The sequence below is a fragment of the Hippichthys cyanospilos genome, chromosome 18 (assembly GCF_059441005.1).
Source record: "Hippichthys cyanospilos isolate Australia breed blue-spotted pipefish chromosome 18, RoL_Hcya_1.0, whole genome shotgun sequence".
Taxonomy (NCBI): Eukaryota; Metazoa; Chordata; class Actinopteri; order Syngnathiformes; family Syngnathidae; genus Hippichthys; species Hippichthys cyanospilos.
In genome coordinates, this window is record NC_142386.1 from 15,988,996 (window position 1) to 16,010,009 (window position 21,014).

General features: G+C 41.6%; 1 protein-coding gene across 4 annotated transcripts in view; it reads left to right on the forward strand.

The window, feature by feature from the left end:
• chrdl2 (chordin-like 2) overlaps window positions 1-21,014 on the forward strand; it is a 51,786-nt gene that overhangs the window by 21,968 nt on the left and 8,804 nt on the right. For 3 of the 4 annotated variants that reach the window (XM_088440257.1, XM_088440255.1, XM_088440258.1), the window contains 3 exons: window positions 14,007-14,149; window positions 18,388-18,481; window positions 18,893-18,954. In XM_088440257.1, the coding sequence (XP_088296383.1) occupies window positions 14,007-14,149; window positions 18,388-18,481; window positions 18,893-18,954 (299 nt within the window). The remainder of the gene's footprint in view (window positions 1-14,006; window positions 14,150-18,387; window positions 18,482-18,892; window positions 18,955-21,014) is intronic. The other variant, XM_088440259.1, reaches the window with a different exon arrangement.

Here is a 21,014-nt window from a genome sequence, read left to right on the forward strand (position 1 = left end):
AAGAACTTAATAGAACTTAATAGAATTTGCAGTACAACTTCGATCAGTGAGGATAATGTGGATAATGTGCAATATTTTTCAAAAAAAGAAGTCAGAAGTTTGCGATCCAAATATTTTCAATTTCCCATTGCCCCCAAAGCAAAGAAAATTCATTACAAAATCCTGAATGGAGTCTATCCCTCTTCTGATCTCTTAAGACTGCATTTTAATCTGGACCACAACAACTGTGTATTTTGTGATGAAGACATTGAAACAACGGAACACTTATTTTTTTACTGCAAATTTGTTAATGTATTCTGGGAAGATCTGTATGACTGGTTGTTTCTTAAACTGCCTAATCTGTCTGTTCTGACAAAAGAAAATGTCCTGTATGGTATTTCTGTTGAGGAGTCATCTCATGACCTGGTCATTAACATACTCATTATTCTTGGGAAATTCTTTATTCATAAAAATAGATATTTCAAATCGAAACCTAGCTTCATTAGTTTTCATATGGACTTATGTCAATATTTTAAATCTTTAAAACTTATGAAGAATAAAAACGCGATGAAGATGTATGGGTTGGTGGAGGACCTTGATCTCTTTAATAACCCCTAGCTCCTTTCTTTTTTTTTCTTTCCTTTGTGTTTTGTTTGACTGTTTTTATTTATTTATTTTTTTCTTCTTATTTGTATACTTTTGACTTGTCTGCTGTGGATTGGATATGGCACACTGTTGTGCCAGTATGTTTTGTGTATATGTATATTTGTTTAAAATTGGAGTTTGTCAAATAAAGTTTGAGTGAAAAAAAAAAACCTTCGAAGGAGTGCCACGCCCATGTAATATAATTTAATGATAACTAGACCTAACATTTTATTTAACACATATTGTTGGTCGTTAAGAAATACTTTATTTGCAAGTTTTAGACATTTATAATCATTTAACAGGGTTTCTGCACATATCTTACCAGCAAATTTAAAGACTTTTAAGACCTTTTCAAGTCTTCTGAGAGGAAAACTTAAGACCTAATGACGACAGAAAAAAACCCCAAAACATACATACAGAGAGTGCCACAGTGGTGTGAACAGCTCATCAGAGAGCTTAAGGCTTGTCAGATGGACACAAATCAGGAGCTGATTTTCCATCCTGACATGGTTAAGTGGATGTATAAACTATATATGTACATGTGTTTCAGGTAATTTCTAGATTTTGGCCCCACATAAGAATAAAAAAAGAGACATGAAACAGTCTTAAGACATTACAATCTATCATCCTTTTCCTAAATGATGAATACATGCAAGTATAAATCTATGAATAGACCAACTGAATTACGACCAAGACAATTGTTAAAAAGACATATTCTTTTATTTTAAAAGTGCCTCTGTTTATCTTTCAGTGATATGTAGGCATAGCTATTGCCAACATGGCAACCCAATGCACAAGAAGCATATAAAATAAAATATATACACTGTATAACAGTTTACAAACAGAATAGCATGAAAAAAATGAAAGTGCCTTGTTCAGCTTTCGGTGATGCGAACAATTGGATTATGGCCAACCTGGCAATCCAACGCATATGAAATATATGCCCTCTAAACAGTTTACAAACAGAATAACATGAAATAAAAGGCATTCATCAGATAATCCTAATAAGGATTCTGTGAATAAGCGTGGCCATTTTACTACCACCAGAACTTTCTGCTCTGCCAGCCTATCTGCATCCTTCTCCAAGAATGAGCACATTTCGAAAAAAGACTTTTTATTCTTCTTGAGCTGACTGAGATCGTCCTCAACATATTTTCTTTTCTTGTAGTGTTCTTCTCTCTCTCTCTCCTCTTTTTTTCTTCTTCTAAGTGTGCCCTGTAACGACTCCGTGCTGAGGCACAATAACTCATCAGCTCCTTTGTTATCGGCAGTTGTGTCACCCCCCCACAAACCTTCACGTGATCACAGATGACCCTTTGGGTAACAACTGTCTCCGCAGACATGCTGCACGTTTCCACATTTTTATTAATGGAGAACCTCCATTCCACTTCAACTTGCCCATGTGACAGGAGTAATAACTTCTTGGAGAAGTTCCAGTTTTTGTTTTTTTTCTCCAAGATGGCGGCACATGTAGACGCAGCGGCCACTCACTCTTCTGACAATGCGTTGTTTTGTTCGTCAAACAAGTGTTTGTCTGAAAGTTTTTCGGGTCAGTTTACGCCACAACACGTGTACAGTCGACGGGTCTTCTTACAAATCCGGAGAAGCAACATTTGCCAAGTTTTAAACACGGAACTGGAGAACTCGCTAAGGGAACTGGGACTGCTACGCTGGCCTGCTAATTCACCGGACTCGCCTGCTACCCCTCCCCCGGAAAGGAGGCGCCGGAAGCGGTGCGCCAGGAAGAGGAAGCGGGGCAAGCGCGGAGGTATCCGAGCTAGGCTAGAAGCTAACCCAACTCGCCCGGCCATACCATCTATCCTTTTGACGTACGTTTGTTCACTGGACAACAAAATGAACGATATCCGACTTCTGAGATGAGCAAACCAAAATATGAGTGACTGTTGTGTATTAGTTTTCACTGAAACCTGGCTAAACAGTAATATTCCAGACTCCGCTATACAACTAGAGCAGCTAACATGCTACAGATCCGACAGGGCTCTCGCAGAGGGGCGGAAGTTGCACGGTGGCGGCGTGTGTGTTTACATCCGCGAAGCGTGATGCCGGGATTCCACTGTAGTATACAAACACTGCTCACCTCTGGCGGAATTCTTGATCATGAAGTGTCGCCCCTTCAACTTGCCAAGGGAGATAAATTCAATCCTGCTGGTCGCTACCTATATCCCCCCAACTAACAACAGCAACAGAAGTGCGGCGCTGAACGAACTGTACCAGGCTATCAGTGAACAACAAACAGCACAACCAGACGGCTTCATCATCCTCGCTGGGGACTTCAACCATGCTGATCTCAAAACTGTTCTCCCGATGTTTCATCAACAAATCCACTTTGCAACAAGAGGACATAATATCTTGGACTGTGTTTACACTCAGCACAAAGGAGCAAACAAAGCCACCCCCCTCCCCCACATCAGTGCCTCTGACCACCTCACTATTATGCTAATGCCTGAATACAGACCAAGAGTGAAAGTCATCAAACCTGCACTGAAAGAAGTAAGGGTGTGGCCACAGGAGGCGACCTCAGCCCTACAGGACTGCTTTGACTCAACAGACTGGGACATTTTTAAGGAAGCAGCCACCTACAACGGCATCACAGACATTGAGGAGTACACAGACACGGTGACCTCCTACATCACCAAATGCATGGACAACGTGACCCACATCAAGAGGATCACCACACGGGCCAACCAGAAGCCATGGCTAACAGGAGACGTCCACAGGCTGTTGAGGGCCAGGGACAAGGCCTTCAAAGCTGGGGAGAAATCAGCCCTGAGAACAGCGAGAGCCAACCTGTCCCGTGGCATCAGGAAAGCCAAACAAGAATACGCAAACAAGATAACTTCTCACTTCAAGGACAGCAAGAATGCACACAGCCTATGGCAAGGCATTCAGGCAATCACAGACTACAAACCTGCACCACAAAGCTGCGAGAGTGACATCACTCTCCTCAACAACCGGTGCTGAAAGACTGTGCAAAGGGGCTGAAAGATGTTTTTACAGACATCTTTAACACCTCCCCGAGGCAAGCCATTGTGCCATCAAGCTTCAAAGCTGCCACCATCATACCTGTGCCAAAGAAATCCTCCCCATCCTGCTTCAACGACTATGGCACTGGCACTGACACCCATCATCATGAAGTGCTTTGAACGACTAGTCCTGTCACACATAAAATCCATCCTGCCCCCCAGCCTGGACCCATATCAGTTCACCTACAGGGCGAAGCGATCCACAGACGACGCAATCTGCTCTGCCCTCCACCCGGTACTCACCCACCTGGACAAGAAAGACTCATACGTGAGAATGCTGTTTATAGACTTCAGCTCAGCGTTCAACACCATAATACCCCAAGAACTCACCTACAAACTGGACAAACTGGGCCTCAGCACCTCACTCTGCAACTGGCTGCTGGATTTCCTCAGCCAGAGGCCTCAGGGGGTGCGTGTTTTCAACAACATCTCAGGCAGGATCACCCTGAGCACGGGGGCCCCACAAGGCTGTGTGCTCAGCCCCCTCCTCTTCACCCTACTGACACACGACTGCACAGCAACCCACAGCTCCAACCACCTCGTGGAGTTAGCTGACGACACAACACTGGTGGGCTTCATCTCCAACGGCGACGAGACCCTCTATAGGAAAGAAGTGGAGCTTCTGACCAGATGGTGCAAAGACAACAACCTCCTGCTAAACATCAGCAAGACCAAAGAGATGGTCGTCAGCTTCAAGAGAGGCCGCACCCAACACCCCCCACTGACCATCAATGGTGCTGCAGTGGAGATGGTGAGCAGCACCAAGTTCCTGGGGGTGCACATCAGCGAGGACCTCTCCTGGACAACCAACACTGCATCTCTGGCCAAGAAAGCACAGCAGCGTCTCTACTTCCTGTGCAAACTGAAGCGGGCAAGTGCCGCACCACCCATCATGACCACATTCTACAGAGGAACCATTGAAAGCATCCTCACCCTCACCAGCTGCATCACCGTGTGGGGCGGGAGCTGCACAGACTCCAGACTCCAACAGGAAGGCTCTACAACGCATCGTGAGGACAGCTGAGAGGATTATTGGTGCTCCACTCCCCTCGCTGCATAAGCTGTACACAACCCACCTCAGCCGCAAAGCCGTCACGATTGTCACCGATACAAGCCACCCTGCACACAGTCTGTTCAGCCTCCTGCACTACGGAAAGAGGTACAGGAGCCTCCACTCCCGCACCACCCGACTCAGGAACAGCTTCATCCACCAGGCCGTGAGACTGCTGAACTCTCCCCTCTTCCCACCCGTGAAACTGCTGAACTCTCTCTCTCTCCCCTCCTCTCTCCCACATTCAGTCCTAGCCAGAAGAAACACCTAGCTGGCCCCCCACCTAAACTCAAACTTTGCTCATGCAATTGCAAAATTTGCACAGACTTGCTGCTGCCATATTTACAGTGGGCCCCCGTGTTACGAACTTAATCCGTTCAACGGCTGCGCTCGTAACTCGAACTGCTTGTATGACGGGCAATCCAAACCTATGTTCATTCGTGAATGCGTGAAACGCGTGCAAAAACCTTAGGTAAAAACATCACGTCTTTATACACATAACCTACTGTACAGTTAAATTAAATAACATAAATATACAAAGGAAAAATGACATTTACCTTTGGGGCAACGTGACTTGAGCTGGGTGGAGGCGGAGGGGAGCAGAGACCAACCCGCAGAATTTATTGATTTATTTTCTTAAACGGGAACTTTTCTCAAAACTAGAACATATCACCGGCGATTTCCTTCTCTTTAATCCATAATAGAAGAAGCATCTCAATTTTGTTGTCGATCGAGGTCCGTCCCCCGGCAAGGAAAGTTAGAAGATTGCCGAGCGGTTACGGCCATACTCACGAGCAAGGTTAACCATGCGTGCGCCTCCTTCGTATTTTTTTTTTTTTATTATCTCCTGCTTGGTTTCTATTGTCATCATCCTCTTACTTCTTCCTTTAGCGCCACTAGCAATTTTAGAAGCCGTGTCTAACAGATAAAGTTTGCAAAGTCTTACCAACATTCCTTCCTTCCGTTTTTGACTCATTTTTCTCTCCTTCCTTCCGTCCCGACAAGCTGTGCCATCAAGCTTGATAAAGGCGTTCGGCCAATAGCATATCGGCATTTCTGTGATTGACGTGACGCCGGCCAATAGCATCTCCGTGAGTGAGACTGTGACTGACACCGTGACTGAAACAGTGACTGTGACATTTTAAGATCAATAGCATATCAGCGTTACCGTGTCATGCATGAGCAGATGCTTTCGTTAATGTAGCAAAGCAATGTCAATTGTACGTCCACATTGACTGGCAACGCGTGGCGAAATCATAGTTAAAACCACAACGAATTTACACACATATTTAAAATTAGTACCATAATTTACTGTACAGTTAATATAACAAGCATTCATAAACAAAGGATAAATGACATTTTCCTCTGGGACGACGTGACTTGAGCTGAGTGGAGACGGAGGTGAGCAGAGACCAACCCGCAGAATTTATTTATTAATTTTCTTAAACAAGAACTTTTCCCAAACTAAAACATATCACCGGCGATTTCCTTCTCTTTAATCCATAATAGAAGAAGCCTCTCCATTTTGTTGTCGAGCGAGGTCCGTCCCCTGGCAAGGAAAGTCTTGCCCTCAGAATATTGCCGAGCGGTTCCCTCCATACTCACGAGCAAGGTTAACTATGCACGCGCCTCCTTCGTATTTTTTTATTATCTCCTGCTTGGTTTCTATTGTCATCATCCTCTTACTTCTTCCTTTACCGCCACTTACAGTTTTAGAAGCCATGTCTAACAGATAAAGTTTGCAAAGTCTTCACAACATTCCTTCCTTCTGTTTTTGACTCATTTTCTCTCCTTCCTTCCGTCCCGACCAGCTGTGCCATCAAGCTAGATAAAGGCGTTCGGCCAATAGCATTTCCGTGAGTGAGACCGTGACTGACACCATGACTGAGACAGTGACTGTGACATTGTAAGAGCAATATCGTTCTACGTTCCCGTGACAAGCTTTAAATACTGATTTTGATGACGTGGCAAAGCGAAAATATATGAACAATTACAATGGCCGGCATGTCAAATTGCTCGTAAGGCGAAGGGTCTGTGCGTATGTGGGGGACAAGTCGAAATGTTCGTAAAAGAGGGTCTTCGTAAACCGGGGGCCGACTGTATTTATAATTGTACTTCTATTGCACTAGTAATTACACTTAGAACTATAACAACTACTGTAACTTAAATGCACACAACTGGGACAACCACAGTCAGAGTTGTCTTGCTTTGTCTCGTACTGTTGGACTGTCTTTTCATACGCTGCTACTAATGTCTCGTCTTGGGGTAATCTTGCCATACCTGGTTTTTAGTATTTAGTTTTTAGTTTTAGTTATTACTTTAGCAACACTAGGCAAAGTAGATCAAATATACTGCACTTTACATTATTACTATAGATAAGAATCTAGTTTTTAGGATTGTCTTGTCTTGCGGACCTGCACTTTGTTATTGTACATGTAAAACGCAGAGCATAGTGAGAAACACAATTTCGATTCCTTTGTATGTTAAGCACATGTGAAGAAATTGACAATAAACTTGACTTTGACTTTGATCAGTGGAGGAACTGAGATTTTCTGACAGGAAAGTGTCAACTCTTGACACAGACAGCTGGAAATGAGCAAATTCCAGTGATCTGGCCTCATTGGAAAGCGCCTTCTCAAACTGTAGAGAAATAATTATCACCTGTAATGAGGCATAAAGGAGCGTCAGTATGAATTTAAAACAACAATATGCATCTCAACATCAAAGGCAAACTCAAATCCACAATTTCACAACAAAAACAGCTCATTGGTTTCCACTCAATTCATTCCAACCTGCCATATTTTTTTCCTTATTCCTATCATTTACCAGAGAGTATGCCGCCTTTCAACTGTTTGTCCAGTAGAAACTTCTCAATGAGGCACTTCAATTTCTTCAGGCATCCGTCAGGCTTGGAATACATTTTTCTTGGGTCCAGCCACATCATATTATGGACTGTGGCATATTTAAGAGGGCACTTATCCAGTGCCTTCATGCATATTTCTGAAAGGGCACCCTGGCACTCTTTTTTTTGAACTGCAGAACACTCAGCTCGCTTACCCTGCCCTGGTGCCCAGACAGTCCCTACCAGGAAAAAAGCAATGGTTTGTCAAATCCTTAAGTATTCTGTCCCTCTACATTGTACGCAATAACCAAGCATAACACAGCATAATGGCCCTTTTCAGAACATCCCAAATGCGTACACACACAAGCACACAAGTTGAGTCATTAATGTTATCGTTAGATACTATATATGATAGAATATACACACCTTGATGAGAGCTGCTGCACCCATGCCAATGTCAACATCTTTTGGGCCAAGCCAAAGCTTCTTGTCTTTGACATCAAGCCTCACCAGGTTGTATGGACTGGTGGACAGTGCATCACACTTGATGAATCGTTTGAGCTCTTGTAAAATAAATACAAAGATACATATTTAAGTTAGATCGGTGGATTTTTGTGTATTAAAAGATGTTGTGCATTATGACAAATAATTACCCTTATCAAATCCTCCAAGTCTTTCCACAAGAAGGGCATCATGGGAGCAACTTTTTGATACTTTTCCAGAAATGGCTGAAAAGCTCTTGATATAAACATGAAGAAGTGCAATTTAGCACAAAAGAGAGGATCCTTTGTTGACTCCAACAGGATGACGCATGAGAATGAAGAATGGGTATATGTCAACAAACTTTTCAATAGAAGGCCGAATTTCAATGGCTCTCTCTGCAGCAGGTAAATTTTCAAGCCACTGATGGCCACAAACGGATAAGAGGAATGTGGATGAGAGGGTTGCAGATGTGAAATACCCTCTCTTGCTGGGGCATTATGGAAAAGATAGTGGAGGGATCTGTCAGAGAAATCTCAGAAAAGAAGACTAGGACAAGCCTAGCTGCTTAAACAGCAAAAAGAGTAAGGGCAGGGCAGCAACCGTAGCTTCGCCAACTCTTTGTCTTTCCGTCTTCTTTTTTTCTTTTTCCTTCATATCTTCAAGTCTCCTCACACTCTGTTCCTCCCACATACTCAACACTCTCAACTGATCTTCAAATCGCTCTTTATCTTTGCTTTTTGCCTTCTCTTTTTTCTCTCTCAACTTTTCTTTCAACCTACGTACATTTCCTCTTTCTTTTAAAGTTGGATTAAACTCATACCTCTTCACCCATTCTTCTAAATAACAACAACTTCCCGGTTTACATTTTTGCATGAATTTGACATCCGGATGTTCTTTTATAATTTTACTCTCATTTTGTCCCATTTTGGCGATTTTACTTATTTTATATCTCACTCACTTATTATTTTTCAACAATTATTACCTGGTTCGTTACTCGACTCACTCTTAATATATTCTATTAATAATGATTAATTTGTTTTTTTAAAATTTTATTCCGCGGCTCTGACTCCAGTAAACACACGTAGACCCTTTATTGACTGATCCCGGATCAGTAAGTATTGGTTAATCTTTCGCTTTGTAGGTCCCTGACCTACGGAGTCCCTGACTCCGATTAACTTATTGGTTTAATCTTTCGCTTTGTAGGTCCCTGACCTACGGAGTCCCTGACTCCGATTAAACACAATATTTGCCGCTAGATCCCTGATCTAGTGAGTCCCTGACTCATTGAGTGACCCCGGGCCACCTATTTAGCAACAGCAAAATACACAATATCGGGTCTCGCGTATGTTACAATTAAATCACAAATTAGATTGAAATTCTTACCTTAAAACACCTCCCCTGGTTCGTTGGGACCCGTCACTGGAGATCCGGCTCGTCGCAGGACCAACCCTAGGTGGCCGATCCTTCAATGGAGGATGCTGTCGACAGGCTTTTGGCCGCTGATCCCACGTCGATCCAGATGTCCAGGTCTTTGGGTCCCGGGTTTCGGCACCAGAGAAATGTTGGGTTTGAAGTGGGTCATTTGAAGTACCCCACAAATGACCCGAGGAGAGGTGTAAATAACAACACAGGAGTCAGAGATTAAGTTTTACCACTGCAGTGGGGAGAGCTCGAAAAAGAGCGTGAGCATGTCAGCCTCGTTGCAAAGTCTCTCTTCCCTCTCTCTCTCCGAGCTTTCGGACTGCAGTCTTTTTATTAAAAAAACTGTTACTGAGGTGTGGGGGTCTCACAATTCAACCGTCACACAACATGAGCATTGTGCACCGTGGCAGAACTTGCAGATAACTTGCGATTCAGGCCTTGACCTTGACATTGTTTTTAACACACACACACATATGAGACAAAGAGGCGCTGTGGTGTCTGAAAAAGTAAGTTAGAATACATGAAGCAAAGCTGTTGTACTAATGAATCAGCCAGAAAAATAGCAATTAGAATACATAAAGCAAAGCTGTTGCACTATTAAATCAGCCAGTTTATCTTACATCTTGCAATCTCTCCGCTGGTCGAGTCACTCTGGTTCGTTGGATGGTGTTTGCGTTCCTCCGGTGAGCGGTGTCCGACGTCTGGCCTCGTGGAAAGGAGGGCTTCCAGAATCTAACGGATTCCGATGGTATACCGATTGGTTCAGCTGTCGTCGATCGTCCACCGAAGAGAAGGCTTCTTAACCATCCGGCTCGAACGGACCAAGTTAGAATGTCAGAGAAATCTCAGAAAAGAAGACTAGGACATGCCGAGCTGCTTAAACAGCAAAAAGAGTAACTCAGACCAGCCAAGATTGACTTTTCTATGCCGGGCATAGGGAAAAAAGCTTGGGCAAATGTAACTCGTGGGTCTTCCAACGCTAGTTTTTCACTGCCCAGCCGTCCCCCCCTGGCTTTTATTTAGCAAAAGCATAGCAGATTACAAGACACAACAAAAGAGCCAGCCGGGCGCCACCGGCAGCTGGGCCAAGGTCCCGGCTCACACTTTCGTGCGTCAACAGCTCTATCTAAGGACAGGGTCAAGATGAACTAGGATTGCATAAATGGGTAACAATGAACTAAGCACATAATGATAACAACCTAATATATGATTCCCTTCACAGGATCTCAGCACCTTTTCCACATGCCACAACTCTGTTCTCCATGTTCGCATGGTAGGATTCATGGATATCCATGAATTTCCAATTCACTGAGCGGCCATCCATTGATATAGAGAGCATGTTCCCCAAATTAAGTTCATTGGTGCCCTCCTGAAATAATTAAAAATACAACCATATTCGATTACAGTGGGAATTCGCCGTATGATGGGCAATCCAAGCCTATGTTTAATTAATGAATGCGTGCAACGCGTGCAAAAACCTTTGGTAAAAACATCATGACTTTGTACACATATTAAAAATTAGTAACATAATCTACTGTTCAGAATTAAATTAAATAACATACAAAGGAAAAATGACATTTACTTTTAGGGCAACGTGACTTGAGCTGGTGGTGGGTGGAGGCAGAGGGGAGCAGAGACGAACCCGCAGAATTTATTTATTTATTTATTTTCTTAAACGAGAACTTTTCTCAAACGAGAACATATCACAGGCGATTTCCTTCTCTTTAATCCATAATAGAAGAAGCCTCTTCATTTTGTTGTTGACCGAGGTCCGTCCCCTGGCAAGGAAAGTCATGCCCTTAGAAGACTTGCTTGCTTTAATAGCTTCTTGTTCTTGAGAATTGTACCGATTGTCGAGCGGTTCCAGCCATACTCACTAGCAAGGTTAACTATGCGAGCGCCTCCTTCGTATTTTTTTATTATCTCCAGCTTCGTTTCTATTGTCATCTTCCTCTTACTTCTTCCTTTACCGCCACTTGCAATTTTAGAAGCCATGTCTAACAAATGAAGGTTTGCAAAGTCTTCACATCACATGGACCAGCTCGTGCCATCAAGCAAGATGAGGGCGTTCGGCCAATAGCATATCAGCATTTCTGCGATTGACGTGACGCCGGCCAATAGCATATCGGCATCTCCATGACTGCCGTAATTGACCAATAGCATATCAGCATTTCTGTGATTGACGTGACGCCGGCCAATAGCATATCGGCATCTCCGTGACTCCCTTAATCGACCAATAGCATATCGAGCATATTTCCGTGACATGCGAGAAAAGTTGTTTTTGTGGATGCAGCAAAGTGAAAATAATAGTGCACACACACTGACCGGCATGTTGGATGGTTCGTAAGACGGTTTTTGCGTAGGAGGGGGACAAAAAAATCGCCGCGGTCCACGTCGTAAGATGAAAAATACGTAAGACAGGGGGTTTGTCAACCAGGGACCCACTGTATTTTTATTTCTAATATTTTACTTTAATGTACAAAAACAGTCCAAATGGCACGTTAAAAGGTTGATAATTCTGGTTCTGTACATCCTCAGATATGGCACTCGATTGTTTTTGTAGGTGTTGAGGTCCTACATATGCGTAAAAAATTCGTAGCTCTAGGTCAAACGGGTTGAAACTGGCTGCAGTTTTAGGATAATCTGGGTTCAATTACAGCAACTTTTACTGATTTGGGGAAACATCCGACGAGGTGGCGTACAGACCACTCCCATTATCACAACGTTGTGAAATTTGGTAACCCTCATCCTCTATGTCTCGATGCTATTCTAACAAATTTTCAGTCCATTTACTCTTATGGGCTTAGCTCAATACATGAAAGTGTAAAAAATGACATTTTTGTCTGTAACTAGGTGGCGATATACATAATTTGAGAATCATGCAGATGTTTTAAGGCAATGACTCGTAATTTTTCTGTTAAGTTTCAGATTTTTTATAGCTTGTATATTGGAGTTATAAAGGTTTTTGTTGCTCATGGCGAATGACAGTTGAAACACATATTTCAAAGCCCCACGCAAAAATAACACATGAAATGTTTGAAAATATTAAAAGCATTGAGAGCCCTATTTTGTTGTCTGTAAGTCTTCTGCCGTTGAGTGGCCCAAAACTGAGACCTGAGATACCGGGATCTGACAATTTAATTCCTGGTTCTGTCAGTTGTCCATTGCCGGATGTGCAAGTCCAGCTGCTTACTTTTTGTTGACTTGTTCATAGATCCGTCAAACATGACAGTAAAAGCGCCTTCGTTTGCCTGTAAAATCAACTCTTTCTAGACAAAGGGGGCCACACCAAATCTTGCCATGTAGGGGATTTTGTCCCTTCCACATGTGAAGGCGCTCGCACATTGCGAGTCAGGGAATATCGCTTTAAAAACGAGGTGAGTGTCCTCGTTTGATGTGTACGAGTGGTGCCAGCTAACTGTCTGCAACAGCCATAATATTTCGGCCTTGAGGGTGTCTACATTTGCAAATCAGCCAAAGGCATTGCCTGGCGAAGCTGCTGGTTGTTGAGTGGAAGATGAAGGCTGAAGTTCAGTGGATGGAGAGGCCGTGTCAGACTCAGTAGTGATGGTAAACATACTTACCGTATAGGCAAGCTAGTTTGTGCTTTTCTGCTTTAGTATGGGAATCAAGCGCTTTATGACCCATCGTCCGTAGCTGTATTGTTTTTTGGCACATAGTACACCTTGCTTCATGAACGTTCTCTACTTTCATCAGCCATCCCCGATACCTCTCGTTCTCTGACCAATTGTCACCAAACACACACTTTCCCATCGCGAATTGACTCTCACTCTGCTGCTTGAAACAAGGGGTATACAAACATAATGCAGTCACTAAATGATGCAAGTTGCAAGTACACAAATCAAGGTGGTACCCCTAGGTAGTGCGGTGGTTAAAATGAAAATTAAGCACGAGACCAGACGGATCAGAAAGACATGAAATTTAAGACCTTAATTCTAAAATTAAGGACATTTTACAACCTTGAAAATAAAAAAATATATATTTCAGACTTTTTAAGATTTTTTAAGGACCCGCGGGGAGCCTGATTCATTTTTAATGAAAAACATTATAAATCTTACACAGTGTCACTTTAAGTAAGTAGCTTAATGCAAATAATGAAAAACCCATTGACATGCTCACAGGTAGCATCGCTGGTTGTGGTTTCAAAAGCAACAGATATTTGAACACAAATGGTCAAGACCTGTTATATTATATTATATTATATTATATTATATTATATTATATTATATTATATTATATTATATTATATTGTCAGTGTAATTGTGTAGTTGTAATTCACTGTCAAACCCAACATAAGGAGACTTACAGGTCAATTATTTAAAACAACATAACTTAGCCTTAGAAAAGTAGCTTAGTGCTGAAAAACAAACAAACAAAGAAAAACAATGCAAACATCATTGGCATGTGGCTAGCATCCATATTTGTGGTTCTAAAAGCAACAAATTTGAACACAAATGACAGAAGACAGATAATAGAACTATACTCACAGACATCTATTCTTTGTCCTTTGTTTTCTCAGATGAGCCCAAAATCCCAGCAAGTCTGAGAGCTCCTGGGAAGTTGTGCAGATACAATGGAAGTACCTATCAACCTGGAGACACTTTCACCAAACACAATCTACCAGCTAAGCCAAGTAACCAATGTGCCATGTGCTCGTGCTCAGTGAGTTGTGTCATTTTCATTTACAGTATGACACAGTAGAAAGTGTGCCTTATCCTACATCAAATGCAATGCATCAGTCTGGCTGCCTGCTATGAGCGTTCCATGCAACGCGTCACTACAATGCTGGTCTGCTATTGGTCAGCGTCTCCATAAGGAGATGCTGGTCTGCTATTGGTCGGCCTCACTCATTTCAAAATGGCAGAATGGTAAAGCTTCGTTCTCTCGTGAGTGGTTACAAAACCGTATTTATAGTGCATTTTACTGCTTAATTCAAACTTGAAAGGTTTAACCATGGGTCCCAAGATTGCTAGTGACGTTAGAGAAGAAAATGATTTATATGGAAACGAAGCTGGAGATAATCAAGAAACACGAAGCTAGCCTAGCCTAAATATTAAATATTCATTAAATAATAAAGAAATAAAAAGACGTTCTTCTTCTGCGATTTGTAACTTGGACTTAAACTTCGGACATAAAATTTTGTGGGTTTATTTTAAATTTGTATTAATTCTTTTAAGTTTTGACAGCATCATGTATAACTGGAATATGTGCAATTCCTGAAGAAATTGCGTGTGAAGGTGAAAAACCTGAAGGGAGAGGTGTTGAATGATGTGGAATGGCGGGAATTGGGGGAATCAATTAAAGTTAGAACAGCCGGAATCGAATGAAGAATGGCAATGATATAAGGGAAAAACTGAAAAAGTGGAATTGTGCGTAATTTTTTAATTGTGGGTAAAACTGGAATGGTGGGCATTGGGGGAATCGATTAAAGTTGGAACGGTTGGAATCGGATGAAGAAAGGCAAAGATAGAAGGGAAAAACTGAAAAAGTGGAATTGTGGGTAAATTTTGAATTCTGGGAAGAAGAAAATGGATATCACCATGAAGTGGCAGGACTTGGGGGAATCAATTAATATTGGAACGGTTGGAATCGGACGAAGACTGGCAAAGATACAAGGGAAAAACTGAATGAGATGTCTGATCAAATATCCAAGTTGGCCGCCTCTGAGGTTTGATGGTAAATGGAGTCTCAGTGTCTGTGGGCAAGTGTCCAAGATGGCCGCTTGACCACCCCATGGGAAACGGAGTGTTGATTTTATTGTTCTGGGTTAACCAAGATGGCCGCCATCCTGGGTGGAAGTTGAGCTGAACCCTCATGAGCTGTCTGATCAGATATCCAAGATGGCCGCCCCTGAGGGTTGATGGGAAATGGAGTCTCAGTGTATGTAGCAAAGTGTCCAAGATGGCCGCTTGATGACCCCATGGGAAATGGAGTACTTTGTTTACCTAAGCAGTAGTCCACAAAGGCTAAACGCCCACACAATAAATGACCTCATTGAAAATGAATTGGTTCATTAAAGGTAGAGTATGTGGAATTATGGGCAATTTTTGAATTCTGGTAAGAGTTAAATGAATGCACCAATGAATTGGCGGGGATGAATGGAATTGATTAAATTTGGAACGGTGGGAATCGGATGAAGAATGGCGGAGACAGAAGGTTACAAAGTTTAGGCACGAACAATTAACTGAGGAATTATGGGTAAAAAAATGGGAAAAACTTGAAATTTTTGGTGCGAGGGTGTTCTGGGCAATCTAACCAATTATGGGAAACACCTAAAGTTGGAACGATAAGCATAGGTCGGACGCAAATGGAGATATCACAAGAGGAAACATAAAAAAATCTGTATTTTCGCGAGTTTTAGGGGGCTATTACTTGTGCAAAACAGATGCATTGTGGGTAATTAACTCTCTGAGGTCATAGGCAGGGTCAAGATGAACGGTTAAACGCTGAATCGGCCTCAATCGGACAAACACCTGTAGTCATTAAAGTGAAAAAAACAACAATTTTTTTAATTTTGTACAATATCACAAAATTTCAAAAAGTGAGAAAAAAGTACACTTAAAGTTCAAATTCTGAATTTTGGAGGATTATATTTAATAGATTGGATGTTCAACATTAGGAGAGAGTCATTTTTATTGTTATGCGTTAACCAAGATGGCCGCCATCCTGGGTGGAAGTTGGGCTGAGCGCTCATGAGATGTCTGATCAGATATACAAGATGGCCGCCCCTGAGGGTTGATGGGAAATGGAGTCTCAGTGTATGTGGGCAAGTGTCCAAGATGGCCGCTTGACGACCCCATGGGAAATGGAGTACTTTGTCTACCTAAACAGTAGTCACCGAAGGCTGAACGCCCACACAATAAATGACCTCATTGAAAATGAATTGGTTCATTAAAGGTACAGTGTGTGGAATTGTGGGAAAACTTTAAATTCTGGTAAGAGGTAAATGAATACACCAATGAATTGGCGGGGATGAATGGAATCGTATAAAGTTGAAACGTTGGGAATCGGATGAAGAATGGCGGAGACAGAAGGTTACAAAGTTTAGGCACGTACAATTAACTGAGGAATTATGGGTAAAAAAAAAATGGGAAAAAACTTGAAATTTTTGGTGCGAGGGTGTTCTTGGCAATCTACCCAATAACGGGAAACACCTAAAGTTGGAACAACTAGTATAGGTCTAACGCAAATGGAGAAAACGCAAGAGATAATCTAAAATAGCTTATACAGGTTAAGCGGGCGGCCATTATCGAACTTCGGAAAATCGGCTCTATTTGCTTATCAGAATGTCGGATCGTCGCGGCGTTATCATTAAAAATCCACAACGATGGTCCATGAGTTAGGTCGTTCCGTTCATTTTCAAGTGAGGGTTTCCAAAAAAACTTTTTTTTCCCACTATTTTCCACTTTTCCCCATTCAAAGTGAATGGGCTGGGGCGAGAGCTTGTCAAATGTCCAAGATGGCCGCCTTTCAGGGGTGTATGGGAGCTGTAGTATTTGGTGTAGGTCAGAGTTCATCCAAAATGGCCGCTGGGTGGGGGTACCATGGTAGAGTACAACGTTTACCTGAACAGTAGTCCAAGAAGGTCACATGCTCACGTAATGAATGACCCCATAGAAAATGAATGGATTCTTTGTGACTACAGAATGAGGAATTGTGGGTAAAATTTTAAGTTCTGGGAAGCTACCCCTTTGGAATGCCGGGATTTGGGGGAATGGAACGGTGGCAATCGTACCAGGAATGGCCAAGATAGAAGGTTACAAAGTTTTGGTGAGGAAAATGGGAATGAGGAATTATGGGTAAAAATTCGAAAATAGTTATGAATTACTGGAAGGTGTGAATATGAGTAGTATTGAGAATGTGGAATGTATTAACTGATTAATGTGAGTGTGAAGTGGAGAAGCTTCAAATAAAAAATGTTAAATCCGCCACTGGGAATGAATTATGAATTGTTATACATGAAAAATATGGAATTATGGGAAAATATTAAAAAATATTAACTGTCACAATGGTGGGAATGAGCCATAAGGTGAAATGTATGAGTTAAATGTTATGAATATGAAATAGGAAAGCTCAAAATGTGAAATGTTTAATCTCCAATTGGGAATGAATGGGAAGCCCTCCCATTTGAAATGAATTATGAATATTTAAAGATGGAAAAATATGGAATTATGGGTAAATATTGAAATGTATTAATTACTGGAATGATGGGAATGATCTCTAAGACAAGATGAATGAGTTAAATACTGAAAATATGAAACGTGAAAGCTGTAAATATGAAACGTAAACTCACCCAATGTTAAGTCAATGGGACTTTTGGCGGGGAAAACAGGGAATTGTGGGTAAACGATCAATAATTTGGAAAATATAAAAACACACGGTGATCACACGAATAATTGGAATAAGATGAAATTGGAACGGCGTGAAACGGATGAACTGGGAAGGAGAAGATGCATGCCGAAAAACGGGTGGAATAAAAAATTAAAAATAAATAATAATAATAATAATAAAGAAAATGGCCGACAGGAATAACATATGTTTGAAGGTTCCACCTTCACACAATAATAATAATAAAGTCAAGGAATAACATATGTGTGAAGGTTTCACCTTCACACAATTACAAGTTTTAATTGCTTGATGCGGGTTTATTGACAATTAAATGCTCAGGAAAATAGCCTGTGTAGCCCAGTAATGCGTATGTGTGCGCATGAGGGGTATTTTTTCGAGAGTCTGACATCACTAAAGGCGTACGTGTGAAAGTCACAGACCGCCACTGCCTACTATACAGTATTAGAAATTATATTATTCTCCATTATTCAACATAAAGAAAAAAAATGCCCTAAAGTTTTTTCCCCCTCTTAGCTACTGGGAACTAAAAAGACCTTTTTGTTCCCCCTCAGAATGGAAACATATTTTGCTCAGTTAAAACTTGCCAACCAATCAGTTGCTCGTCCCCAGTCACGCTTGTCGACACCTGCTGTTTGGTGTGCAAAGGTAAGGCCAACTTCTTCCCGCTGTGAATTTCCCTACGGGGATGAATAAAGTATCTATCTATCTATCTATCTATCTATCTATCTATCTATCTATCTATCTATCTATCTATCTATCTATCTATCTATCTATCTATCTATCTATCTATCTATCTATCTATCTATCTATCTATCTATCTATCTATCTATCTATCTATCTATCTATCTATCTATCTATCTATCTATCTATCTATCTATCTATCTATCTATCTGTCAAAGGAACATATCTTTTTTCAACTTGGACTGGAGTATGTATTTCAGGGCCTGCAAAGGCATGGCAGATTTATTCTAATTTTTTTAAATAGGCACCAATGCAATCATTATGTTCAATTGTACTTCACACATAAATTTAATGTTCACACTTTGTTTCCTTTAGACTCCAGCATAGGTCAGTTGTCATCAGTGGAGGATGGAAACCATCACCTGAACAGAGGCGTTGTATGTTATTTGATGAATACCTTTCGTACGTTTGTTTTCTGTGACACCTTTTGATTACAGGTATCAACAAATCAACAGATTAATTGCGATCAATTCATTACAGTCATCATTAAAGTATCATTTTTCATAGCATTAATGTAATTACAGTCGGCCCCCGGTTTACGAACACCCTCTTTTACGAACATTTCGACTTACGAGCGTGGACCGCAGAGTTTTTTGTCCCCCACTTAAACACAAACCTTCCATCTTACGAACAGTACAAGCCGGCCATTATATTAGTACATTTATTTTTTGCTTTGCTACGTCAACTAAATCAGAAGTTGACGCTCATGACAGCAACGTTGAACGCTATTGTTCTTACAATGTCACAGTCGCTGTCTCAGTCACGGTGTCAGGCCATGGCACAGCTGGTCGGGATGGAAGGAAGGAGAGAAAATGAGTGAAAAACGGAAGGAAGGAATGTTGTGAAGACTTTGCAAACTTTATCTGTTAGAGATGGCTTCTAAAATTGCAAATGGCGGTAAAGGAAGAAGTAAGAGTATGATGACAATAGAAACAAAGCAGGAGATAATAAAAAAAAAATACGAAGGAGGCGCACGCATGGTTAACCTTGCTCGTGAGTATGGGCGGAACCGCTCGGCAATCTTCTCAGGGTAAGACTTTCCTTGCCGGGGGACGGACCTCGCTCGACAACAAAATGGAGAAGCTTCTTCTATTATGGATTAAAGAGAAGGAAATCGCCGGTTATATGTTTTAGTTTGACAAAAGTTCTTGTTTAAGAAAATGAATAAATTCTGCGGGGTGGTCTCTGCTCACCTCCGTCTCCACTCAGCTCAAGTCACGTCGCCCCAGAGGAAAAAGTCATTTATCCTTTATATATCCATGTTAATTAAATTAACTGTACAGTAGATAATGGTGCTAATTTTAAATATGTGTGTAAATTTGTGGTGGTTTTATCTATGATTTCACCACGCATTGCCAGTCAATGTGTACGAACATTTGACTTCATTTTGCCACATCAACGAAATCATCTGCTCAAACATGACACGGTAACGCTGATATGTCAACTGTTTCAGTCGCGGTGTCAGTCACGAAGATGCTGATATGCTATTGGTCGAACGCCTTCATCTAGCTTGATGGCACAGCTGGTCAGGACGGAAGGAAGGAGAGAAAATCAGTCAAAAACGGAAGGAAGGAATGTTGTGAAGACTTTGCCAACTTTATCTGTTAGACATGGCTTCTAAAATTGCTAGTGGCGGTAAAGGAAGAAGTAAGAGAATGATGACAATAGAAACGAAGCACGAGATAATTAAGAAAAATACGAAGGAGGCGCACGCATGGTTAACCTTGCTCGTGAGTATGGCGGTAACCGCTCGGCAATCTTCTAAGGCAAGACTTTCCTTGCCGGGGGACGGACCTCGATCGATAACAAAATGAAGAGGCTTCTTCTTTTATGGATTAAAGAGAAGGAAATCGCCGGTGATATGTTCTAGTTTGAGAAAAGTTCCCGTTTAAGAAAATAAATAAATAAATAAATTCTGAGGGTTGGTCTCTGCTCCCCTCCACCTCCACCCAGCTCAAGTCACGTCGCACCAAAGGTAAATGTCATTTTTCCTTTGTATATGTTATTTAATTTAACTGTACAGTAGATTATGTTACTCATTTTTAATATGTGTATAAAGTCGTGATGTTTTTACCTAAGGTTTTTGCACGCGTTGCACGCATTCACTATTTAACATAGGTTTGGATCATTTTTAATATGTGTATAAAGTCGCGATGTTTTTACCTAAGATTTTTGCACGTGTTGCACGCATTCACTAGGTTTGGATTGCCAGTCATACGAGCAGTTCAAGTTACGAGCGTAGCCGCTGAATGGATTAAGTTCGTAACACGGGGGCCCACTGTATTAATCTCTATGGGAGAGAGCTTCTTTCTATGAAGGAGATTGCTCACCACAGAAGCAGCGCAAGTTTGTTTGCTGCATAAATGCAAAACATCCAGTTGCGACTGCTGCCGCAGCTAATGATAACAACACAGATGCTAATTTAGCAAAGCTCTTT